Source organism: Phocoena sinus, chromosome 14, assembly GCF_008692025.1.
Source record: "Phocoena sinus isolate mPhoSin1 chromosome 14, mPhoSin1.pri, whole genome shotgun sequence".
NCBI lineage: Eukaryota > Metazoa > Chordata > Mammalia > Artiodactyla > Phocoenidae > Phocoena > Phocoena sinus.
The window spans coordinates 83,548,561-83,574,944 of record NC_045776.1 but is presented as its reverse complement, the minus strand read 5'-3'; the positions used below and the strand labels follow the sequence as shown (position 1 = coordinate 83,574,944).

The 26,384-nt window shown below is 49.7% G+C and overlaps 1 protein-coding gene across 1 annotated transcript in view; it reads right to left on the bottom strand.

Moving 5' to 3' along the window:
• DNAH10 (dynein axonemal heavy chain 10) overlaps positions 1-26,384 on the bottom strand; it is a 149,161-nt gene that overhangs the window by 17,143 nt on the left and 105,634 nt on the right. The window contains 12 exon segments of the mRNA XM_032603032.1: positions 166-313; positions 492-713; positions 1,849-2,066; positions 3,134-3,270; positions 5,559-5,740; positions 11,204-11,378; positions 13,575-13,736; positions 14,280-14,477; positions 16,600-16,680; positions 17,514-17,717; positions 21,802-21,973; positions 25,954-26,142. Coding sequence (XP_032458923.1) covers positions 166-313; positions 492-713; positions 1,849-2,066; positions 3,134-3,270; positions 5,559-5,740; positions 11,204-11,378; positions 13,575-13,736; positions 14,280-14,477; positions 16,600-16,680; positions 17,514-17,717; positions 21,802-21,973; positions 25,954-26,142 — 2,088 coding nt within the window.

Sequence of the window (26,384 nt, the reverse complement as noted above, 5' to 3'; positions counted from 1 at the left end):
CAAGACTCAACAGGGTGGGCGGGCCAGGAAGAGGAGGGCTCTGCTTGGGGCCTCAGGGTGGTGGCATTTCAGCTCGGCCTTGTGGAGGCCTGGGGACACCGGGGAGAGCCGGGCTGGGCCCCAGGATGTGGAGCGGTGTGGGGGGTGTGTCAGGGGCAGCCGTACCCGCAAGTTGTTCTTCTCCTCTTTTCTCTTTATCCAGTTGAGGGCCTGCTGCTGCGGGTCGATGCAGAGGGGGAAGCGGCTGGCCCGGGTGGTGAGGATGCCGTTCTGAACCGAGAGCTCGTCGGGAGGCAGCCCCTGGGAGCCCCACCTGGAAGGGGCAGCGACAGGGGAAATGGGGATTTTTCTGGCCGAGCTGTGAGCCGACGGGGAGCCTCCGAGGCAGGGGAGCTGGGCGGGCAGAGCTCCCTGCCGTCTCTGTGCAGGTGGGTCAGCTGCATGCCCCCCGGGCTCTGTGCCCCGTCCTCCCAGCCCAGGGTCGTCCTCACCTGCTGATCTCAACGTCGTCCGTGAGCAAGTTCTCGAGTCTGAAGGGCTGGCTCAGGGGGATCCCCCGCTCCAGGATGTCGCTCTGCCAGACCTGAGTGACCATCTCGTCCCGGAACTCCCACGTGAAGGCGCCCTCATAGCTCAGGAAGGCTGCACACAGCAGGCAGTCGCCCAGCAACTTCATGCGCCGGTGCATCAGCTCGTCCAAATCGTTCAGCCACCTGGCGTGGGAGGCGGGGCCTGCCGTGAGCAGTCACGTTCCGGCACAACCCGAAGGAACCTTCTAGAAGAGCCAGCCTGACACACGGCCGGGAGGGGGCTAGCCAGAAGGAAACCTTTTCTGAGATGTTCTTCGCTTGTAGAGGACAGAGATCACCAGCTCACGTTGCCATTTCCCTGCCTAGTGAACCCAACGTTTTCAAAGGCTTTGTTCAAGTCCAGAGCTCGGCAGAACCCAGCATCTAACAGGGGCCTCGATAAATGTTTGGGGGATGAATTTTGTCTCAAAGATATGTATAAAGTACAATAGTAATCACATTGTTTCCAAACGCCTAATCAATAGCTTAAAAACACACCCAGGGCTTCCCTGGTGGCGCAGTGGTTGAGAGTCCGCCTGCCGATGCAGGGGACACGGGTTCATGCCCCGGTCCGGGAAGATCCCACATGCCGCGGAGCGGCTGGGCCCGTGAGCCATGGCCGCTGAGCCTGCGCGTCCGGAGCCTGTGCTCCACAACGGGAGAGGCCACAGCAGTGAGAGGCCCACGTACCGCAAAAAAAAAAAAAAAAAGACATTGAAAATGATTTGTTTCCCATAAGCAAACAATATTTTCCAGTGCTTTCCATACCATTTTTACAGGTGCCAGGTAAGAAACTATTGTCACATCCAGTGGACCAGCTATGGCCCAATGGGCCTCTTGCCCATAAGCATCAAACAGCTCCACCTACTGAAAACTGAAGCTCAGGACTGAACCAGCCACAAGGGTCCAGAGACAGAAGTGGGTTCCTCCTCCAGATCCGTCCAGAAGGGACTTGGGGTTAAAGGTCATCAAGAAGCAAACATTCCCAGGCCCTAGGGCACTGGTTTCCCCCTGTCTCCACTGCTGCCATGCCTCCCCTTAACAGTTACTCAGTAAATAACACTCGATACCTATTTTTAAAAGAATCTATAAAATGGCCATTAGCCACTTTTAAACATGATAATAGTAAAATCAGAACTTTTTCACACGGCTTTCAGCTCAAAATGCAGCGTGGAATAAAGACCCCACGTGGCGAGAAATGGTGCTGTGGATGTTCACTCACAAACCACAAAGTCTGGCTTAGAGCTGCTTAGCGGGAAGGCCCATTACCCAGGCTGACCTGACATTCTCAGACCCCAGCCCCGAGATGAGCTTGTCGGCCGCGATCAGCCGTCTCTCCATGATCTCAGCTTCTTCCTGCAGCTTCTGCTTCTCCAGTATGGCCGCCTCGTACTTGGCCCCCAGAGCTTCCAGTTCTCTCTGGATCGCTGCCAGCTCATTCTGGATCCTCTCCAGCTCACGTTTGGTCAAGGAAAAATTCCGCTCCAGCCTGGCCACCTACGTGAAGACAATTCGCAGAACAATGGGGAAAAGCACGGCAGTGAGGTGGGAATAAGACAGTCAGTCTCACACCTGGGCTTATGTCCACCTGCAATTTTTTTTTTTTTTTGGGGGGGGCCATGCCACGAGGCTCGTGGGATCTTAGCTCCCCGACCAGGGATCAAACCCGGACCCACGGCAGTGAAAGTGCTGAGTCCTAACCACTGGGCCACCAGGGAAGTCCTCCACCTGCATTTCTAATGCTGTCCCTACCCTCTGGGCCCACCCTATGTCATAGCGAGGCACATGGCTTCTTTTCTTAGTGACCTCTTCAATGGTTTGATGCAAAAGCCCTACATCCCATTAGAAAAAAGACGTCCTGCATCTGAGTTAGCAGACGGCTTAATTTTCGTGGGTACTAGGGTCCCAGTAAAAGGACCCTGTGATTCTAAGCCAAAAACTCAAAAGAATGCACTGAAGACTGTATTGGTCCTACTATGGGTTCTAAGTTTTCTGAGTGATAAAATCCTGACTTATAAAGCAATGTCAAAATATGGCTCAAAATGATAGAATCAACCTTATACAATTCTCTTTGTATTGTGTCTTCTGCATGTTCCTTTAACCCAGTGGTTCTCAACAGGGACCGACTTTGCCCCCCAAGGGACACATGACAATGTTTGGAAACATTTCTGGTTGTCAAAACTTGGGGGAAGGGACAACGGCACCCAGTGGGTGGAGGCCAGCGAGGCTGCTCGGCACCCTGCAGTGTCCAGGACGGCCTCCCCAAAAAGAAGGATCCAATCTACAGTGTCAGTAGCACCCAGGGTGAGAAACTCTGTTTTAGCCCTCGAGAATGATTTTACCCTCTTTTCTTCAAAAATCTTTCAGACTTTGGTTCTGTCGGTTCACATTACATCTAAATTAGAGCTATAATTCAGGGTTATCATTTACTGGGGGAAAAAATGTTTATGCAGTTTAGAATCAGAACCTTGCCAGAATTTCTCCAGTAAAGCTGTGGACACATTCATTCTGACTCCAAAACGATCTCTTGGCAGAAGTGTGCAGGTCTTACAGATGGGCAATACCTTCTCTCTCTTGGGCTTGATTTCTCTAAAGACGTCACAGTAGCCCATCACAGCTTCCACAAATTTCAGCATCCCCAAGCCTGCCCTGCTCACGGCTTCCATTTCCTCAGTCGTGGTATTGAGGGTCTTCAAGAGGCCTAAAGGTCAAAGACGCAATGATTTCGATGAGCGGTGAGCTTCGTCTTGGGAAAATAAAATGGGAAGTAAACTGCCTACTAACAAAGTAAGCGTAACTAGTTCCTTCTCCTTGGTAAGCCTGTGAGCGGGATCCGGACAGCTCTCCCAGGGACAACAGGTGGGTCCAGCCCCGAATGAATTTTGTGTAAGTGGATGTTTAAGATGTGACTGAGGGGCACATGTTACTGCCACCCAGGACATCCTATGACACAGGAACTTCCATGTGACACCCAGCAGCCCCCGGAGACCCAGGGCATCAGTGGGGACCCCCCAACTGGGCACCAAGGTGGCTCAGAGCTGGCAGCTAACTGGGGTTCATAAGTCATTACAGGGCACCATCACCTCCACCTGCACCCTCACCCTGGGAGTAACTTCACATAAATGGAAACCCATCCAACGATCGGGTAAAGAGAGTCCCTTGGGTTTTTGTAGTTGCTGTTATCCTTTGTGTTTTGATTAGCTTTGGTTTTTTTTTTTTTTTTTTTTTTTTGCGGTACGCGGGCCTCTCACTGTTGTGACCTCTCCCATTGCGGGGCACAGGCTCCGGACGCACAGGCTCAGCGGCCATGGCTCACGGGCCCAGCTGCTCCGCGGCACATGGGATCTTCCCGGACTGGGGCACGAACCCGCCTCCCCTGCATCGGCAGGTGGACTCTCAACCACTGCGCCACCAGGGAAGCCCCTGTTTTGTTTTTTTTTAAGTGGCTGAAAAAATGCATTGATGATCAAGTTCTGAACAAACCTCCGTGATAAACAGTGACACAATGAACTTTTATTGCCTTTGAAAAAGACTAGCATCATTCTCACTGGCTAAGCTCTGGGGCAGGTCAGGAACCAGGCTCAGGGGGAACGCAGGCATCTGTAACTGAAATGGGGGCATGGGGTGGGTGGTGCCGCCCCCCCTCCTCACCCACCCTCCAGGATCTACAGAAGACTTCATACTGGCAAAAGGCACAAGGGAAGTCAAGGTTAGACCAATTCTTGTTTTCTTCCCCGAATACCCATTTTTTAAAAATTGAGGTAAAATTCACATAACATTAAATGAACACGTTAAAGTGTATAATTAAACATGTTAAATAAACATGATAAACAACAAACACGTTAAAGTGGCATTTAGTAGATTCACAAGACTTTGCAGGCCTCACCTCTATGTAGCTCCAAGACATTCTCATCATCTCAAAAGGGAACTTCAGAGCTGTTAAGCAGTAACAACCCATTTCCCCTCCCCAAACCCTGGCAAACACCAATCTGCTCTCCATCGCTGTGGATTTACCTATTTACCTACGGACACTTCATATACATGGAATTACAATGCGTGAGCTTTTGTGCCTGGCTTCTTTCACTGAGCATCAGGCTTTTGAGCTTCGTCTGTGCTGTCGCACACAGAAGCGCTTTGTCCGTTTTTATGACTGAAGAATATTCCAACGTGTGGATATGTTTGCTCTTGTTCATCCATTCATCCACTGATAGATATTTGGGTTGTCTCCACCTTTTGGCTATTGTAAACAGTGCTGTCAGGAACATCTGTGTATAAGCTTTTGTGTGAATACCTGTTTTCTACTCTTTGGGGTCTATACATAGGCGTGGAGTGGTTGGGACACATGGTAATTCTATGATTAACTGTCTGAGGAGCTGCCAAACTGTTTCCCAGTTTACACCATTTTACATTTCTGCAAACAACGTACGAGGGTTGCAACTTCTCCATATCCTCCCCGACACTTGTAGTTTTGTGTGGTTTTGTTTAAATTACACCATCCTAGTGGGTCTGAACGGTACCTCACTGCGGTCTGATCTGCGTTTTCCTAGTGACTAATCTTACGCATATTTTCATATGCTTATTAGCAATTTGTGTATCTTTTTTGGAGAAATGTCTATTCAAGTCCTCTGCCCGCGAGACCAGTTCTTGGCACCACTACGCCCATCGGACAAGATGCACAGAAGACCAGGCAGGGCGGGCTCCATAAGACAGTCATGTATCCTACTAGGGAAAACCGGACCCGTTGCTGAACCACACATTCAGCGGGCATCCACTGCCACTGCCCAACCAGCAACCATCCTCCCTGCCGCTGTCTTCCTCTGGGGACGATCATTCCCCCTCTTCCATCGGCAACGCCACGGCAACACCATCCCACCACGGTGGGCGGGTCTGCCTGCGACAAGCCCTCTCCTTACTCTCCCTCCCGGCCCCAGAGACTGAGCCGCCAGGCTGACAACCAGCCTGGCTGTTCCTACATCTGTCTACACTCACCTCTGATATTTTTAACTTGGCTCTGGGTAACTGAATCAAAGTCAAGCTCCATCAGAGACCTCAGGAAGTTGGGGTCGGACATCATGCCTTTGGCGGTTTTCCAGTTGAGTTCTTTGTACCCCTTCATGATGAGGATGCATTCACAGACCGTCTGCACCTGCTTCGGGGGCTTAGCAAACGACCTGGGGAGAAACGGATGCACACGCGGGTCAGACGCAGGATGTGGCCAGGATCTGGCCTGAATGAGAGTTCCGAAAAGTTGGTGAGCCGTTTCTTGGATGCGATACCGCGTGGAAACGACGGAAGCCACATCTCAACACTGACTCATGCCCCTGGGGGTGGGCTTCTCCAAGGGCAGGGACTGGGTCTCATCTATCATGTGCTCCATCAGGCTCCTGGAATCGGACTGGGCACCAGGAACACAGCAGGGTGTCATTCGACGCAAACCCAGGCCACCCCTGAATCCGCAGCTCAGGGTGCAGCCTGAGAATCCGTGTTTTTAAGGACACCCTGGGGTGATTCCTCAGACTCTAGGTGGTAGCCGCTGTCATTATTGCCATTATCATCATCATCCTATTTTCCACTTAGCAGATAAAGAAACAGAGCCCAAGTGTTTGGATGGCCTGCCTGTGTCCACATAGCCCATCCCGCACCCTGGCGTCCTTCAGGCTCTGCAAGTTGTTGTTCTCTGTCTTTGATGAAGCTAGACCATCACTCTGCTGCTCCAACACTCGGATGTCCAGCACCCTCGACCCTCCGGAGAACTGGAAACCCAAAAGGATCGGGAGACGGGAAGGCTGCATCGGCGTAAAGACCCAAGAAGGAACGAGTCGCACACTGACTGTACCCGGTGGGCCCGCTCGGCTGGCTGCCAGCGGCGGCTGGGCAAAGTCTATAAAAGCCGCGGAGAAGACGATGAAGAAAAAGCAAAGGAAAGGAAGAGCCCCCGGAGGGCAGGGAGCCGCCTGGGGAGAGGCTAGAGTGCCCCAGAGGGAGGGGGAGGGAGACACGGAGCGAGAACGACCTGACCCGCACAGCAGTGTGGAGGCTCTGAACCCGGCAACCCCCAGACCCCTCCTGGCCCCGGGACCCCCGCTCACTGCCTGAGGAGCCACACAGCTTAGGGACAAGCCCGGGCAATGACTCCAGCACAAAGCCCGATGGTTAGAGTAATGGTCCTGAGTCACCAGGGAAAGGTTCAATGATGCGGCCTTAGGCGCTTACGAAAGCAGGAGTGCTGCCAACTGTTTTAAAAGGCTCCCTTCGGGGCTGCTGAGGGTCAGGCCCCGGCCACGCTCTCTGAATAATCCGAGGAGGAGGGATGATGATGATGACTACCATCAGTGAGATGTTTTCAGACACAAGTCAGAAAAAGCCTCGGGGTGGCGTCCTGAGCCCTCCGGAAAGTTAGGAACGTTCCGGGGTTCTCAGCTTTCCCATCTATCAAATGGGGAAGCGGACCCGGAACCTTTCAGCTCCCAAAGCCTTTGAGTGGAGTTCTCTGTTATCAGTTTACAAACCATGCCCAGGAACCTCGTTTATCCAGAACACCGTGTTGTGGTGCCAGATAACCGAGGGGCTCGAAAAAGTAAGGTTACAAGTCTGAGAAATGAAAGCGTTTCTGTTTCATTAGATTCCTTTCTTCTATCACAAAAGAAACTCAGGGGGGGACTTCCCTGGTGATCCAGTGGGTAAGACTCCGTGCTCCCACTGCAGGGGGCCCGGGTCCGATCCTTGGTCTGGGAACTAGATCCTGAACGTCACAACTAAGAGTCCGCATGCCACAGCTAAGAGTCCACATGCCACAGCTAAGAGTCCACATGCCACAGCTAAGAGTCCACATGCCACAGCTAAGACCCAGCGCAGCCAAAATAAATAAATAATTTTTAAAATGAAAAGAAAAGAGACTCAGGGAGAGAGAGACAGACAGAGGTGACGCCATGTTGCCTTCCCTGGAGGAGAATACCCATCACAAGCCCCACTCCCCACCCCCTCGCTCTACCCCAGACCCTCTGACTGTCTCCGCTTTTCCCCCCCCCGAGTCAAGCTCCTTCCAGCTCCGCTCCAGCCTCCATCCCACGTCTCAGTTTAAATGTCACTTCCTGGGGGTCATCTTCCCTGACTACCCACCCCCGAGACTAGTTCAGGTTCCCCCATTATCCACAGTCATAGCAACAAAGACCCTCCCTTCCTGACCTCCTCCTGGGTAATTTTGCGGTACACGTGAGATTCCCATGTGCACACCCGTGCCTCCCCCAGACCGTGGGCTGGCTCCATGCGGTGAAGACCCCCTGCCTGGCCCACTGCCTCTCAGCCCCAGTGCCAGCACGGGGTGGGCGGGCGGTAGGCACCCAATGATACCGAATGAAGGAAAGGAAGCAAAGTAAAACTGCAGGCCAGTAACAAAGGGAGCCTTTTGTACTCCAGAGAAACATCCACGCTAATCTTCATTACTCCTAATCTTTCTGCCTTAACACTTAATGATCTCTGCAAAGGGGATTGAGCATTACAGAAAGGAAGTGCTATTTGAAGAATTAAAGGATTATAAAATTGTCAAGACCTAAGTGCTGGCTCATCGCTCTCAACATCCCAGTGGCCTAAACAAAGCCAGATTGTACGCATCTGGATCCAAACTCATTAAACCCAAAGAAAAATCCCAAAGAGATCAAAGATTTAAATGTAAACACTATAAAAGTATTAAACTATAAAAGTACAGGATGAAACCATGGGGAAATTATTTTACAATCTTCCAGTTGCAAGGCCTTTTAAGTATGAGGTAATAGCGAAAGCCACAAAATAAAACATTACTAAAATCTGCCACGTAAAACTAAAAATTTATACACGGCAAACACAGGCACGCACAAAAACCTCCTAAATAAAGTCAAATGGCTGATGACAAACTGGGAAGACTATTTGCAACTCACATCATGAATAAAAGCTAGTCTCCCATTATATAAAAAGCCCACAGAAATGGATAAGAAAAAGAAAAGCAACAGTAACATCAATCCAAACGATAAATGGGCAAAGCACACAAACAGTTCACAGAAAATGAAATACACAGGACTCCGACACACATTCTGCACATATGAAGAAAAGGCCAACCTCACTCATCAGAAGGGGAACGCACATTGCAACTACACAAATACCGTTTTTCATCTATAAAACAAGCAAAAAGCCAAGTGTTTAGTAGCGCCCTCTGTTGGTAAGGCCATGGAAAAGCAGGTGCTCGCATGTATTGCCAGTGGGAGTGTAAAGCCGTTCCATACCTACGGGTGGGCATTAGGCAACAGCTACTGACGTTATAAACACACACACCTTGGAAACCAGCAATTCCACTTCTGAAAATGTGTCCTTCCAGTGGACTTGTGCAGAGTGAAGTAAGGCAGGGTTATTCTTTGCCACACTGTTTGTAAAGGCAAAAGACTGGAAATAAGCTAAAACTTCATAAATTGAGGAGGACTAAATAAATGATGGCACAGCCATCCAATGGATTATGATGAGCTATTTTTAAATATTGAGGAAGTTCTCATATAACAACATGCAAAAGATCTCCAAGGTCTCAAGTAAAAACACCAAGATGCAGAAAAATATGTATAGTATATTACCAATTATATTTTAAAAGGAAAGAAGAAAGGCTATGGAAGTGTCGCTTGGTCTACAACCCTTAGAGTCCAACGTCGGGAACTGAAGAGACACTTGTATATCTGGTTGCCTTGAACATGTACAAAAGCTGTCTGAATGGATATGTAAGAAATGAATGGCAACAGTTACCTGTCGGGTGGGTGGCGGACAGGTGAGAGGGGGCTTTTCATAGCACATCATTTTGATGCTGGAACCATGACCCTAGCTAATGTTTACATGGCACTGACTCTGCTCAACCCAGTTCCGAGAGCTCTTTACGTAACAGCTCACTGGATCCTTGTAACAACCCCGATGCCATGGGGACCATTATTATCATCCACATTTTACAAACAAGGAAACTGCAGCACAGAGAGGTTAGGTGACTTGTCGAAGGTCACACAGCCAGTAAGAAGCAAAGCCATGCATCAACATATTACCTGTTCCAATAATTACAATTTTAAAAATTATTCCTTTTGGGCCATAGGCCACTTTCATTTTCTCGGGGGTGATGCAGGCACCCCATCTAACTGCAGGGGACACATATCAAACTCTCCATGTGGTCCCATGGAAATCCACTCTTGGATTAGATAAATACTCCTTCCAAACAAATACTCAAAAATCCTTCCCAACTCTCTGCTCTCAGAATGTTTTTATGCTGCTGACCTGGGGGTAGTGCCCCAAATCTATATAACCAGTGGTTGGATGTTTCCCTTGGAAATGTGCATGTTGAGGGTCTCTCCCACAACTCAGTCTAAACTCCCAGCGCATGCTACTGCAGTTTTAAAACGCCCATCCTTATACCTTCACTGCGATCACACTGCGAAGCTCTGAAATCATGACCTCTTGCTAAGAGCAGCAGCAGCTCCGGACGACCCCCCAGGAGTTACTAGGGCCCCTGTCCTGGAACTGGCTGAACGTTCTGTTCAATCCACACGTTCCACAAATGAGCCAACAGCCAGAGCGCAACGCTTAGCAAAAGCGATGAGCTCCGAGAAGCAGCCCCACCCCGCCAGGAACGCAGAACGCAGGGCAGCTTCCAGCCTGCAGACAGGAGTCTCTCTCACAGGAGACCTGACTGCGGGACCAGAAGGATGGAACCCCTTCTGAAAACGAGGCCGCGACGGGGAGCGAGGAGAGAGCCGAGGCTCCTGATGCAGGGACACGCGTGGGGGGCCTGGCAGCACGATTACGGGCGGGGGGTGGTGGAAGGGGCAGACGGGACACCGTTTCTTCCTGGCTTCCCTCACGGTGCTAAACTTACCAGCGAGATCCACGAACGGTGCCCTGGGGGCACCACGCCCCGCGAGGGGAGGGGAGAAAGCTCCACACCAGACCCCTCTTCTGGACAGCAAATGGGCCCTCTGGCTGCGGGGGATGGAGTCATTTTACAGACTGATTTGCAGAATGTCTGGGGCCACAGTAAAGACCCACTCTCCCAGGACTTCCCTGGCGGTCCAGTGCTTAGGGCTCAGCGCTTTCACTGCCAGGGCCCAGGTTTAACCCCTGGTCAGGGAACTAAGATCCCACAAGCCAGCCGCGCGGTGTGGCAAAAAAACAAAAACAAACAAAAAACACTACTCTCCCCACCTGTAAAAGGCCAGCATTTGGCTAGAAATGGATGAGGGCACATCCCATCCACTCAGCCGGTGGCATACCTTGTCTGCATCCAGGGCCCTGCCTCTTCTAGGGCAGACACTCCTCTGTCCTTCCCGTAAAAAGGACTGACTTACAAGGCTCCAGCTCTCCCACCAGCCCCTTCCGGAACCCAGTCTCCTTCTGTGAGTCAGCCTGGGTTCAAGGCCAGTGGGCCATGGCACCAACTGGCTGGGAGGCCTGAGGCAAGTCAGCTCACCTCCCAGGGCTCCACGTCCCTCATCTGCGAATGAAGACGATGACAATCCCCACCACGGAAAGTGCCGGGCACAGCGGCCGGCACAGAAATGCCGAACAGCCATGATTATCTCATAATTACTGTCAAGAGTGACCCTGGTGGCCGAGCACGCTGGGAGATGGCCAGCCGTTACCTGATCTCGGTCACGTCCGACTTGTCCAGTTTCTGCAGCTCCAGCTTGGCGGCCTCCAGGATGGGCATGACCTCGGCCAGGGCCGCCTCGGCCTCAGCCTTCTCCACCGCGATGATCTGGTTTTGCTCCTCTATCTCCGTGGCTTTTTCCTCCGCCAGCTTCTTCTTTTCCTCCGCTATGGGGGGGAGGGGGAGGTCAGTGAAGCCCCTGGGGCATGGGGAGGACGGATCACCGCTCCCGAGCCAAAGCAGTGCAGCCCTCAAAGGTGGGCGCGGGGCGGAGGGGGCTGAATGAGCTTCGGCCAATATGGCGGCCTTGGGCGTTCCCACTGGGACAGATGTCCTCACGGCGCCTGGGGTCCCCAACACAGGGACAGCTGCTGCGACTCGGACCCTCCTCGACTGTGTCCCCCTCCCCCCGCCCCACTCCATCCCACAAGACAGGCTCCAGCTCTGCCTGGCCAGTGTCAGCTGAGGACATCCGAGCTGCCCGCCCTGTTTTTCTGGCTCACAGACGTCTCTCTGGTTCTTCATCAGCTTTTCCTACACCCATTCAGCCCAGCTCAAAAGCCACCCTCCCCTGAGGTCACTCTCGGTCTCGCCACTCTGTTCGTTTGCTTCATGACACTAAGCACAATCTGAAATTTCATCTCATCACCGGCTTGTTGATCGGCCCCACTCACTAGAAACGTAAGCATCGCCCCGACGGCTGTGACCCCAGCGTTCAGAACAAAGCTTGGCCCACAGTAGGTGTACAGGCTCGAATAGTGTCCCCCTCAAAATTCATGGCCACCCAGAACCTCAGAAAGTCACCTTATTTGGAAAGAGAGTCTTTGTAGATGTAATTAGTTAACACGAGGTCGTACTGGGTTAGGGTAGGTCCTAAATCCAATGACTGTGCCCTTATAAGAAGGCCATGTGAAGACACAGAGGGGGAAAGGTCACGTGACAATGGAGGGGCAGAGATGGGAGGGATGCGTCTACCAGCCAAGGAGCGCCCAGGATTGCGGGCCACCACCAGAAGCTGGGAGAGGCCAGGAAGGGTCCTCCTCTAGAGCCTTTGGAAGGAGCAGGGCCCTGCCAAGACCTTCATTTCAGACTTCTGTCCTCCAGAACCGTGAGAGAATAAATAAACGCCTGTTGTTTTAAGCCACCCAGTTTGCGGTGCTTTGTTATGGCAGCCCCAGGAAAAGAACACAGTAGGTATTCAATAAACGTACGCTGAATTCAGCAGTCTCTCCCTGATGGGGCGTTCTCTCGGGACTCATCCTCACAAGTCCACGAGCAAGCTTCAGGTTGGCTGATTCAAAATGTGAACTGCAGGAGAACGTCTAATTGATCCAGCCAGGGCTGGAACAAGCCCAACCCGGCAACCCAGACTGCGGGTCAAGAGCAGACAGGGTGCCAAAGCCAAGTTGGGGTGCTGTGACCAGAGTAATGAAAAGTGGGTCCTGTGGATAGGGCCTGACACGATACGGCTGGAACTGAACTGAACCGAGGTCATACGCAGAAGCGACACAAACGTGGGCTAGGAAGAGAATACCCAGAGGCAGGGAGGTTGAGTGGCTTCTGCAGAAATCCGAGGATGAGCCGAGGAGGACACGCATCAGAACACAGGATTCTGAGAGACGACAGAAACGGGAGTCCCAAGACCCAGGGAGAAGGAGGGTTAGGAGTCGTGGCAGAGCTGCAGCTTAGGAGCTGTCCTGTGTGAGAGTCGTGTAAAGTAAGCCAGTTCCAGGAATTCCCTGGCGGTCCAGTGGTTAAGACTCTGCACTCCCAATGCAGGGGGCCTGGGTTCGAGCCCTGGTCAGGGAACTAGATCCCGCATGCGTGCCACAACTAAAAAAAAAAAAAGATCCCGCATGCCGCAACAAAGATCCCGTGGGCCGCAACTAAGACCCGGCACAGACAAATAAATAAATAAAAAGAAAGCCGATTTCTTAGAGCAGGAGGGAACCAGATCAAGAGCAGCCGCCAGGCCAGGAAGATCAGGCGAGGGGCCCGAGAAAGAACCCGGAAACAGGCTCACGTTAGAACCAAGAAAGCCCCAGGTGAGTGATGCTCAGGCCGAGGTCATTTAAACCGACCCAGTTCACTAGCTCATTGAGGGTAAAGAGATGACTTTTCCACATCCTGGCAAATCCTCAAGCTACCAGCTGTGGGTCCTGCATATGGTAACGTCTTCGTGCCTATTATAGGGGGCTTGATGCTAACTCAGAAACAATAGCAATGCGAGGGTCAAAAGATGCCAGTTCCTACAAGTGGCTTCCCAGGGATGTCCCCCAGTGGAGCCCTGTCCTGTTTGGGGTTTTTTTTGGGCGGGGTGGGGCGGGGGGTGTCCCGACCCCCAGAGTTGGACCCGCACTCACCTATGGCTGTATTAGTGGCGATCTCCCCCAGCAGGGCCTCGCAGGCAGCTGACTTCTCCGCCAGCACAATCTTCTGCTCGGCCAGCTTCTGGTTCAGCTCGTCCAGCTGGGTGGTGGCCTCCTTCAGCTTGTCCAGCCCCCCCTCCAGACGCTTGCACTGAGCTGAGGAAAGGGAACACAGGTATTCACCCTCCAGGGGGCGCTGTTCCCAACACACCCAGACAAGCGTTCCAGTGCGATTCGTCCAAGTTGGGCTCACCGGAAAAAAAAAAAAACATTTTCATGAGACGTCAAGCATCTATCAGTACCTCCATTGCCGTTTGGGGATGGCATCATCCAAAATGAACGTATTTCTGAAAATAACCATTTGTTTGGCCAACAACCAGAGCCACAGCATTTTAAAAAAACATTTTCCAGCAGGGCACGTTGCTCTCATCAAATAGTATCTCTAATGCAATGAACATTTAGAGCTAAGAAAGTGCATGGCCCAGCACAGAAAAACAAAAATAAAAGCATGCCGGGGTCCTGCCCACACAGACGAATCACTCTGAAATGCAAAATCCAAAATGTGCTTTTTTGCTTTGCCTCAATCCTGAGTGTGCCCGGTCTTGCTAAGAAATGTCCGCTTAAGGAAAAGATCAGCTGTTGGATCTTTATTCGTAAGTAATGACAATTCCTGTTAACCCTCCCATTCCCAAGTCTTACCTATATTATACTGAGTTTTCTCATCCAGTAATTTCGAATACGTGTTAATAAAATCCAGGTAGTTCTTGGGAGTTACGTAGTTGCTGCGTCTCAGTTTCTGCAGAAACTGTTTACTGAATTCACCCACGGATTCGTGGACCAAAACAACGTGTTCTACCAGATCTTCCATATTTTCTACTGGGATCAGCAGATTAGCCCCTGAAGAGGAAGGAATGGAAAAGGGTGGCTCATAAAGAAAGGAAAGGAGCAGTTCCTCAAAAAGTTAAACATGGAATTCCCATGTGACCCAACAATTCCACTCCTAAGTTTGTACCCAAAAGAACTGAAAAATGGACACAAGGAGATTCTTGGACGCCAATGTTCATAGCGGCACTATTCACAGTAGCCAAAAGTGGGAACCATGTCCAAGTGTCCGTCAACAGAGGGATGGATAAACAAAATATGGCCTGTCCATAAATGGAATAGTATTCAGCCTCGAACAAGAAGGAAATTCTGACACACGCCACAACATGAATAAACCTGGAAAACACGCTAAGTAAAAGAAGCTAGACACAAAAGGACAAATGTTTCATGATTTGACTTACGTGAAATATCTAGAGTTGGCAAATTCGTAGAGACAGAAAGTATATTAGAGGCTACCAGGGGTTGGGGGCAGGTCTGGGAGGACAAGCAGTGAGTGTTCAGTGGGGACAGAGTTCCAGTTTTAAAGATGGAGATGGATGGTGGTAGAAGTTGCACAACATGGTGAATGTAATTAGTGTAACAGAGCACACTTAAAATGCTTAAAAACGGTTAAAATGGCAAATTTTATATTATATACATGTTACCACAATAAAATACGATATAAAAATGTTTTAATAGAAAAGAGCAGTTATCACTTGTCAGTGGCTTTTCTGGACCATAATACTGATCCACACTCAAAAGGCTGGCAATTTCTCTAAGAACACAGAAAGCCAATTCTCTGTCCCTACTGGTAGGAAGGCTAAGGCAGTGTAGTAGGAGGGACTTGAGATTCCAGGAGAGAAATTTGCTCAGTGTCCCTGCTGTATCCCCTGTACCCAGCACGTACTGGGCACAAGGTAGGTCTTCCTGTAAGTCTGCTGAAAGAATTATTAATCACTCCCGGTGCCAAAACCACATCACTTGGATTATCTCACAGATTGCAAAGTACTTTCACCTCAAAGCAGAAAAAGAAGGAAGGAAGTATGACCAAAAGCATGCATTCATCCAGATTCTGCATATTTGACCTTGAATTATACCAGGGATTAGCAAACCACAGCCATGGGCCAATTTAACAGCATGCATGAAAAGCTTTGCCTCACAAATATCCATACTTATGGGTAAACCTACAGCCTGCAGGACAAATCCAGCCTACCACCTGTTTTTGTAAATAAAGTTTTATTGGCACACAACCACGCCCGTTCATTTACATATCGTCTAGGGCTGCTTTCCTGATGCGATGGTGGAATTGAGTAGTTGCAACAGAGACCATATGACCTGCAAAGCTGAAAATGTTTATCATCCGGTCATTTACAGAAAAAGTTTGCTGATCCCTGAGCTATATCATCAGGAAAGAGTCATTCTCTTAGCCCCCTTCGCCAAAAGACTGCAATCTGCCTACCAAGTGGGACTAGTTATTTATTTATTGAATACATATTTATAAGGCTGATGCTATTTACAAGGTCACCCAGTGTCATAAATCTGCTCAAGTTAGGTCCAGATAAAAAGTTTTTCCCTGAGGATAAACTGACTTGCTTTCTTATTTTGAAGATTAAAATTAATAATCAAGGCCTCAGGGCTTGGAAACTGTAGAGCAAAATCAACACTGATGGATAATCAGTTTACCGAAAGGTCCTTCAGGCATCCTTGGGGTCAGGGGTCAGCACACTTTTTCTGTAAAGAGCCAAACAGTAAATATTTAGGCTGTGTGGGCCGTAGAGTCTCTGTGGCAATTACTCAGCTTTGTGGTTGTAGCACAAAAGCAGCCATAGACAGTGTGTTTATTACGTGTGTTCCAATAAAACTGCATTTACCAAGACAAGTGGTGGGCTGAATTTGGCCCTCAGGCCAGGGTTTGCTGACCCCTACTTTGGACGATACCTAATCAATTTTTATCCCACGTTGTCCTTGTAAATCCCCCGAAATCTCTTTGGACTGAAACAAAATATAAATCAAAACACGCTAACAAACTAAAACACCATTCACGGCCATGGGGGTTAATGGTGACAGAATCTACTGGACCAAAATTCAGAGTCAGAAAGAGGATAACAAATTGCTTTGTTATACTGTTAACATGGTCCCCACATTAGCTGTCACTTACCTAAAAATGACTTAGCCACTGCGTGCAGAGCCTGGGAAGGCCAGGGCGTGAACCAGTCGATACCAGTGTTATTTACTAGACCTTGAAAAGAAAGGGAAACAAAAGAGATGATAGCTCTGCAACTCCGCGATGCTCGAGAACACGGGTACCGTCTTTGGTACCCAACACATTGGTGAATGAGCTGGGCGGGTCCAAAAATAATGATCAAGGGACTTCCCTGGCAGTCCAGTGGTTAGAACTCTGCGCTTCCAATGCAGGGGGCGCGGGCTCGACCCCTGGTCGGGGAACTAAGATCCCGCGTGCTGCGCAGCCCGGCCAAAAATTTTTAAAAATAAGTAAATAAACAAAAATAATGATCAAAAGCAGTGTTTCTCAACCTCGGCACTATCGACACTTGGCCGGATAATCCCGTCTGGTGGGGCTGTCTGTGCACTGTGGGATGTTTGGCAGCCCCCTGGCCTCTATCAACTAGATACCAGTTGGATACGTGGCCACCCCCCACCAGAGCTGTGACAACCAAAAATGTCTCCGGGCATTGACAAATGTCCCCTGGGGGGAGCAAAACGGCCTCCCTCTGCTCTAGGGGCAGGTACTGCACCTTCCATGAGGCTGCCAGAATTTTCCCTGATGGAAGGGCGCGGAGAGCTACACTGCACTCGCTATGGGCCTTGCACCTGAGACCGTGAGCATTTCCTCGTGTCAGAAGGATAACAGCCATCCAGCGGCAACACAAGAGCCTGTTGGCAGATGTGAGGGGCCGCTCGGGGCTCATCCAACATGGCAGGGCCCACATTTCAACCTAATGACCATGGCATGGGTCGCTTTGCTGGTGGAACCTCATATGTCATTCCCTCCCTAAGGCACGTGCCCTGCTGAAGGGGGAAAATGGATTTGCAAGCTCTGCTCAAGGGCACCTGGGAAATTTCTGCAGCGGGTCCTCAGGGTGTCCCCCACCGGCGACATGCCCAGGACGATGTGCAGGTTATCTGCACTCTTGTTCACGAAGTATTGCCACGTGGACTCCTTGGCCGGGCCCATCCCTTGCTCCAAAGCCTCTTGTCCAATCTGACTGAGGATAGACTCCTTCTCCTCTTCTGGGAAAAGCGTGGGCACGATTCCTAGAAAACAAAGGCCAGGATTTTGTTTAAGTTCCAGGGTTATTATCTCTCGCGCACTGAAATGGCAAGAAGCACTGCGTCACAAAAGGGCAGTGGATGCCGAGTCCAGAGCGCAGGGCTTGGGTCCCAACTCTGAGACACAAGGCTCACTCGCCGTGTGTGTAAATCCCTTTGAGCCTCAGTCACCTCATCTGTGAAACGGAAATAACAAATGCCTCCTGCTTACCTGGGCGGGTTATCGTGAGCATCAGAGCAGGGGTTCTCAACTGGGGACAACTTTGCCCTTCCCAAGGGACATTTGGCGATGTCTGAAGGCATTTTTGGTTGTCCCAACGTGTGTGTGTGTGTGTGTGTGTGTGTGTGTGTGTGTGTGTGTGTGTTGCTGTGTGTGTGTGTCGTGGGGGGCGGTACTAATGGCATCTGGAGGCCAGGGATGCTACTAAACATCCCATAATACCCAGGACAGCCTCCACCACAAAGAATGATCCCACCCCTAATGTCATCAGTGCCAAGGAGGAGAGGCAAAGCCTTCATTCTGCAGCAAAGCATAAGAGCTTCAGAGCTATTTGCCCTCGATCCTTTGGGGTACTATTAAATGGACCCACCGGACCCTACTCAGTCTTCATAGAAAATACACCCCGAGCCCTGCAGTGGGGTTTACAGATAGAGAACAGGGCTGACAATTACATCCCGGATTACAAGTTTGTGACCCATGTATGAAAAGTCCGCTGCCAACCCAAGGACACGTGTGCTAAATACCACATCAATAGCGTAGACAGTAGGTGCCCCAGGCATTCAGGAGACAGGAAACTGGCACGGTTGAGGAGGCTTCTTGGAGGAGGGTGACCCTGCAAGACACTAGAGCTAAAACTGGGGGGGAAAGTTTCCTTGATGCTGGACTTGAAAGTGGAGTTCTGTTGTTTTCGCCCCCAGCCCCCATGCATTCCCCCCCTTTCTTGTCATAGGTCTCTCTTTTCCTTTGGAGAATCACTTCTCATCCATTCTAAGTCTGGATGTGGTTTTGGGTAGTCATGACACTATCCCAGGCCTGACCAATCAGAACCCTGCATGACCCTGGCCAAAGTCATTGGCTCAGGGATGGGCATGTGATCTGAGCCAGCCAATGAGAGCCCCGCCAGGCACTTGGGCCACAACTCCTGGGAAAGAGAAACCCTCATTCACTGGACTAAGAAAGGAGGATGCAAGTCTGCAGCTTCTAGTGCCATTTCTTAAAAACTACTTTGGAAAAACCCAAGAATGCAAATAAAAGAAAAACAGTAAAGCCAAGAGCGAGGGAGAGACCAGTTCCTGATGACATCATTTGAGCACCTGAATCCAGCCTGGACTTTTTCAGTTCCAAGAATCAATACCACCTCCTTCATTTCTCCCTAATTTTACGTAAGCTTGTTTGGGTCGAGCTCCTGCCACTTGCAGCCATGAAGGCTGATAAAGAGATGGAGAGAGAGAGTGTACCAAGCATGGGCAAGATGCAGAGGCAGGATGCAAAGAGTACACCTGGAGAATGAGAAGAGAAAGGCGGCCAGGCTGCAGAGACAGGAGAAGTCAGTCCACGGAGACCCGGAGCAAAGAAAACACAAGTGCAATGCGCGGAGAGTGGTATCTTAGGAGGAAGGGCGATACGGAGATGTCTGCAAAAAGTCAAGGTCAGACACGACGAGGGTCTGGCTTAGATGGTAAAGGGGACACAAAGGAAGGGACAGGCTTTAGAGACAGAAAAGCATTCGCAAATGGGGGAGAGGCTAAGAGTCGACACGCTCCAAGGTTTAGACCTGATGAGAGTTATGGAATAACTAAACCCATGGAGACGGGCAGGGGAGACGAGCCCCCTGAGGACGAGAAACAGCCAGATTGTGGCTCGCTGGGCTTTGGGGTTTCTGTTGGGTTTTTTCTTTTTTGTTGTTGTTCACTATTTGTACCGTTTCAAATTAGTACAAAACATTTTTATTAAATATCAGATGGGTTCCCTGAGAAAAGAGCTGACACAGCAGGTCCGAGGCTGCTCCCCTGACAGCAGCCTGCTTACCGTGTTGGCCCTTGGCTGGCTCCTGGGAACGTAGACTCCACGAGGGTTCCGACCACCATTCACCCATCAGAGGGGCTTACCACGCCCAAGCTGTTTGCACAAACTGCGGTTTATGCTGACCACCTGCTTCCCCCCTGGAAATCTGGAATTCGGTACGTGCTAGGCAGAAGGCGCCGACCTGACCAGCCGCCAGAGAACAGCCCGAGTGCCGAGTCTCTACTGGGCGTCCCTGGTTGAGGATACTTCACACGTGTTGTCACAACTCCTCGCTGGGGGACTGAGTGTATCCTGTGCGACACCCCAGGGAGGGGGCTCTGGAAGCCTGTGCCTGGTTCCCCCAGACTTTACCCCACGTGCCTTTCCCCTTGCCGATCGTGCTGTGTGCCCTGTTGCTGTGATAAATCACAGCCGTGTGGACGACAAGATATAAAGAGGAACTTGCTCCTGGCTCTCCTCTGCGTTCTCTTGCTCTGGTTCATTCTTCCTCTTTGAATTCAGTCCTGGACTCGCTTTGCTTCTCACACTCTCCCCCGGGATGACTGCATCCATCCCCAAGGTTTTACAAACTACAGGCCAGTGACTCTGAAATTGACATCTCCACCCGAGGCCCTTCTGAGCATCAGACTCATCTATCCTTGGAAATAGGGTCTTTACAGAAGTAATCAAGTTAAAATGAAGTCATTAAGGTAGGTCCTAATCCAATATGACTGGTGTCCTTCTAAACGGTGGCTATTTGGATAAAGAGAAAGACGCAGGGAGAACGACAAGAGAACACGAAGACAGAGATCGGGGTGATGCCTCTACGAGGAAAAGAATGTCAAAGATTGGCAGCAAACTACCAGAAGCCAGGAGAGAAGCGTGGGACAGGTTCTCCCTCAAAGCCCTCAGAAGGAACCAGCCCTGCCGACGCCCTGATCTCGGACTACTGGCCTCCAGAACCGCGAGACAATAGACGTTTGCTGTCTAAGCCACCCCTTTTGTGGTACTCTGTTACAGCAGCCCTCAAAAACAAACACACTACCTAACAGCCCATAGGTGTAGCGGACTCCACAAGCCCCACGTGACACAGGCCCGATCTGGTCTTCCCTTCCTGGTAAACGGAATCACTCATCACTCACTCAAGCCAGGAACCCGAGAATCACACTTAACACTCTCTTCCTCACCTCGTCCGGTCCATCCAAGTCCCATCGGCTCTACCTCCAAAATATCTCGAGAATCCACCAGTTCTCTCCGTTCCCACTGTCCCACCCTCGTCCAAGTCGCCGTCACGTCTCACCTGCACCTGGGCAGCAGCTCCAAGCTGGCTGCCCTCTCGGGGTCTGATGCATCTCTAATCTAGTTCCCACAGGGCAGCCAGAGGGCTCCTTTAAAAATGGAAATCTGGGGACCTCCCTGACGGTCCAGTGGTTAAGACTCCGCGCTTCCAAGGCAGGGGGCGTGGGTTCAATCCCTGGTTGGGGAACTAAGATCCCACATGCCATGCAGCACGGCCAAAAATAAAATAAAAATAAATAAAAATGTAAATCCGTACCACAGCACTGCACCCAGAATAAAATCTAGTCTCGGGCTTCCCTGGTGGCGCAGTGGTTGAGAGTCCGCCTGCCGATGCAGTGGACACGGGTTCACGCCCCAGTCCGGGAAGATCCCACATGCTGCGGAGCGGCTGGGCCCGTGAGCCACGGCCGCTGAGCCCGCGCGTCCGGAGCCCGTGCTCCACAACGGGAGAGGCCACAACAGTGAGAGGCCCACGTACCACAAAAAAAAAAAAAAAAAAAAATCTATTCTCCTTTAAATGGCTCACAAAGCCCTGCGCGGTGTGGCCCCTTCACCTGGTTTGCATCCCGTCCACCAGCTCACCATGCTCCCGCCGTACACACTGTACCCTTGGCCTGTGATGCGCCTACCCACCTGTGAGAGCCTGAATGATGCCTCCTCTGCAGGTAGGAAGTGCTTTAAAAAGGTAACGCTTGTCAGACAGCCTCCACTGAAAGCTGAGCAGCGGAGACCAGCAAAGCCCGTGCGAGACCAGCGTCCTGGTACCTGAGGTGAGCATGTTGTTGATGAGCTCCAGGAAACCCTCCTCGGCCACGTGGGCGTCCGTGAGCAGGAAGATCATCATCTTGTTCTCAATGCCAAGTTTCAGGTAAAGGCTCTTCAGATCTTCCCGGAAACTGTTCTCATTGTAGCCGCGGCTCAGAAGGATCTCAAACACCTGCCGACACGGAGCACAGCATCCCCGTGAGACCACCGGCCCTAGGGAGGGTGTCCAGGTAAGTGCAGAGGGAGAGGACAGCTCCAGGCAGCGCAGCTCGGGCTGAGCCACCATCGAAGAGGGACCAGCGACAGCAAATCTGGATGCCCTGGGCCATTTTCACAAGATACGGTTGAGTGATAAACGCGGGACACAGAAAACTGGCATCCCTTTTCGTCAAACAAACCACAGCGGACGTCCTGTGCAGGCGCACACGTGTGCGAGGTGAGAGCTTATGCAGGGAACAAGGCCTGTCCAGACGGATGATGAATATGGCTGCAAAAGGAGGGGTGGGGGTAATGCAAAGGACACCCTCAGTCATTAAAATGAGTCATTTGATGGGAGCTCCCTGGCAGTCCAGTGGTTAGGACCTGGCGCTTCCACCGCCATGGCCCGGGTTCCATCCCTGGTTGGGGAACTAAGATCCCGCAAGCCACATGGGGCGGCCAAAAAAACAAAAGAGTCATTTGAGTTACTGGGAGGGAAGGAAGGCAGAGGATAGCCAAGCAACAGAGGAAATGCGTGTGGGTACAGTCACTGTGCGAACTCATTTAAAATGTGATAAACTGGGGGAAGATGTGTAAAAAATCCGAATAAGAAGCAATTTTAAAAATCTTAAATTCAAAAGTCCTATTACACACAAAATAGATGAAAATGGAAGTAAGGACACAAATGTAAGCCAAGTCTTTCCTGTTCAAGCATTTCCTCCGGCTCACATGTGTAGAAGTTTAACTGCGACCAACGGTTTAGAAAAAGCTCAGATTTATGGAAACAGAAAGATCCCTCATTTCCTCCCTCCCCTCTACCTCTAGTGTCTCTCTCTCTCTCTCTCTCTCTCTCTCACACACACACACACACACACACACAGAGCCTCTTTCACACTCACAGGTACTCACACATGTTCACACGCAGCCACTCACACACTTTCACACCCACACACGTTCACACTCACAGTCACTCAAACATGCACTCAGTCGACACATTTCCATGTTCGTGGGCACACACACAGTTGCTCACCCACTTTCACACTCAAAGTCCCTCACACACATTCACATACGGTTACACACACGTGGACACCCGCACACCCTCTCACACAGTCACAGGCACAAGCTCAGGGCAACATGGAAGCCCTCCAGCCACATACAATCAGGTCTCCAGTTCTACCTGCCGCCTGCAGACCCCGTTCATCCTCCCCGAGTGTAGCTTTCACTGCGCCCCCTCAACAGGTCCCGGCACCCCTGGCATGGACAGCTCTCTCTGGTCCCCCTACCCAACTGCCCCTCCACTTCCCAGGACACAGGGACGGCCCAGCACAGCCCACTCCTTCTCCACTTCCCTCCGACATCCTCTCCGCCATTCTTCGAGCCCAAGATGCACGAGCACTACCTCAAAGGAAAATGCATCCATTTTTGTTTGTTTGTTTGTTTCTTGGTTTTGTTTTTCTGGCCGAGCACCATGGCATGTGGGACTTTAGTTCCCCAACCAGGGATCGAACCTGCTCCCCCTGCAGTGGAAGCGCAGAGTCTTAACCACTGGACCACCAGGGAAGTCCCAAAAATGCATCAGTTTTACCTGGAATACTCAACAGAAAAGTCAACTTGCCCAGAGGGTAACATTATATCCTACAGAAAAATGTAGGAAACAATAGTAAAACAATTACATTTGAATGATGGATGATTTTGATTACATATTTTATCTAATTTTAAAGGTACATCAACCAAGTTAGTTTAGAAATACTTTCAACAAAAGGTTAATATTTGTGAAATACTGCAAGCTAGATTCGTTGAATTAACCATGACTGCTCTTCTATATAAAGAGTTCGCACAAATCGATAATCATATAAAGAGGCAACTCATGAAAGGGAAAAGACAAATATCTAATGAACGCATAAAAAGATATTCAAACTGCACGATTAAAGAAAGAAATTCTCATTAGAACTAGAAGAGTTTTCACCCATAACCCTGGCAGATATCAGAATGACAATACCTGGTATTGGCAGAGTAGGGAGAACAGGACATTGCTGGTAGCATAAATCAGTTTAGTCCTTTGTCATGGGACTGATTGGTTGTTAATGAAGACATTAAAAAAAATAAACCAAATACAGTGAATAACAGAATGACACTGTACCCCCCACCCATCTTTAACATTTGCTAAAAACCCAAAAGTCATATTTGCTTCAAAACTATTTTGAACAAAGTTATGGATAAAATTAAAAATCCTTTGCTTCTCCTCTGGTCCTCCATCTCCAGGCTTTTTTTTTTTTTTTTTTTTTTTTTTGCCACACCGCGAGGCTTGCGGGATCTTAGTTCCCTGACCAGGGATCGAACCCACGCCCCAGCAGTGAAAGCACTGAGTCCTAACCACTGGACCGCCAGGGAATTCCCTAGGCCCTTTTTACTCCTGATTCAAGGAGGCAAACTCCACCATGAATTCAGGTCCAACCTTTCTAATGTGAAATCTGGTGCCACGGATCAAAAGTCTTTTAAAAACATATACCCTTAAACCCTCCAGTTTCCCAATTTCAAAAGAAAATGTTTGCATGGAAAAAACTGATCGGTGTGCAAAGAACAAGAATGTTCATCACTGCACTGTTTATAATAACAAAACAAGGAGAAGGCTAAATGTCCACCAACAGAGAGGCTTATGTGTGGCATATCTACACAAGGGAACATTGTGCAGTGTTGCAAAGGAAAATGCAAATATATAGCTATTGACTTTAAAAGATGTCAGTGATCTAGAGTTAAATGGGAAAAAACAGATTACAAAAGTTCCATATAGATATTAATTATATAATATTGCAAAATTGTAATATTTCTAAATGTCCAACTAAAGAAGAATTTTTAAAATATTGTACTACACATTCATCAAAGTTGGATTCTGAAAGATGTCAAATGACAAGGGATGTTGCCCCTTCATACAGTGCTGGGGGAATAGAGAATGGTGAGGCCCTTTGGAAAACAATCTGGCACTTTCTCAAATGACTCAACAGAGAATTGCCGTTATGACCCAGCAACGCTGCTCTTAGGTGTCCACCCAAGAGAAATGAAAACATATGTCCACACCGAATCCTGTATATGAATGCTTAGAGCAGTGTAGTTCGTAAGAGCCAAAAGGTGGAAATAACCCAAATGACTGTCAATAGATGAATGGATAAACGAAACGTGGTCTACCACACAGGGAATGTGATTCAGACACAAAACGGAATGAAGCACTGATACATGGATGAAGCTTGAAAACGTTATGCTAAACGCAAGAAGCTGTCACAAAAGACCACATGCTCTGATTCTATTTGTATGGAAATACAGAATAGGAAAGTCGAGAGACACAGAAAGTAGATTAGTGGTTTCTTAGGGCTGGGGGTGGTTGGAAGGACAGGAAGAGAGAGGGCAACAGCTAAAGGGCTTGGGATTTCTTCTTGGGATGATGAAAATGTTCTAAAATTGAATGTGGTAATGGTTTCACAACCTTTTGAACATATTTTTACAAAACTATTGAACTGTACACCTTACGTGGATGAACTGTATGGTCTGTGAAATGTATCTCAATAAAACTTTTTTTTTTAATTAAAGATTCTAAGAATGTCCCAGAACCACGCATGCTGGTTGTGCTGATACATTGCCAACCCTCAACACTGGGTCCATGGAGGTGTAGGGCAACCTCTCCTCCACACGAGCACAGGTCACAGGTCACGGGATTTGCTCGTGTTTGACTTTCGAACTTGATTTGACAGATTCTTCATTCCAAATACAATACAATAGTTAGATGCTTCAAATATTCAGTTAAAATAATATCAACCCCCCCCCAACAAACACACTTTATACTCTATGCAAACATCATGCTATGATCTGTTATAGATAGCTCAAATATTTGCAGGAACTACTAACTGTGGAAATTGGCATACCAAACCCATTTCTGGGGGGTGGGAGGGGAGCCCGGCTCACCTCATAGCCAGCTGTGAAGGCGGCCAGCCTGGCCAGAGACTGCTTCCCGGAGCCCCCGACCCCGACCAACAGGGCGTGGCCACGGTCCAGTCGAATGATGCGGTGCACACGGGTCAGGTGCTCCAAAGCATCGTCAAAGAGAACCAAGCTCATTTTGGTGTTGCTTTCATTATACTCTTCAAGAATTTCCTGAATTTTAGAAAAAAAAATTTTTTTCTTTAAGAATCACTGGCTTTTAAGAGACAGACTCTCTCCTTTTGTGCCAGAGTGATTAAGAACAGAGGAGAGATTTTTCTGAATGTCTATAATTGGTGAAATTATTCAATCATTCAGGTTTAAGAGACTAGCTTTTACGATCAAGATTTCGATCTGCTGGCCTGTGACTGGCCAGCAGCGAGCCAATGCTAGTTACAAGGTTCGACTCGTGAATT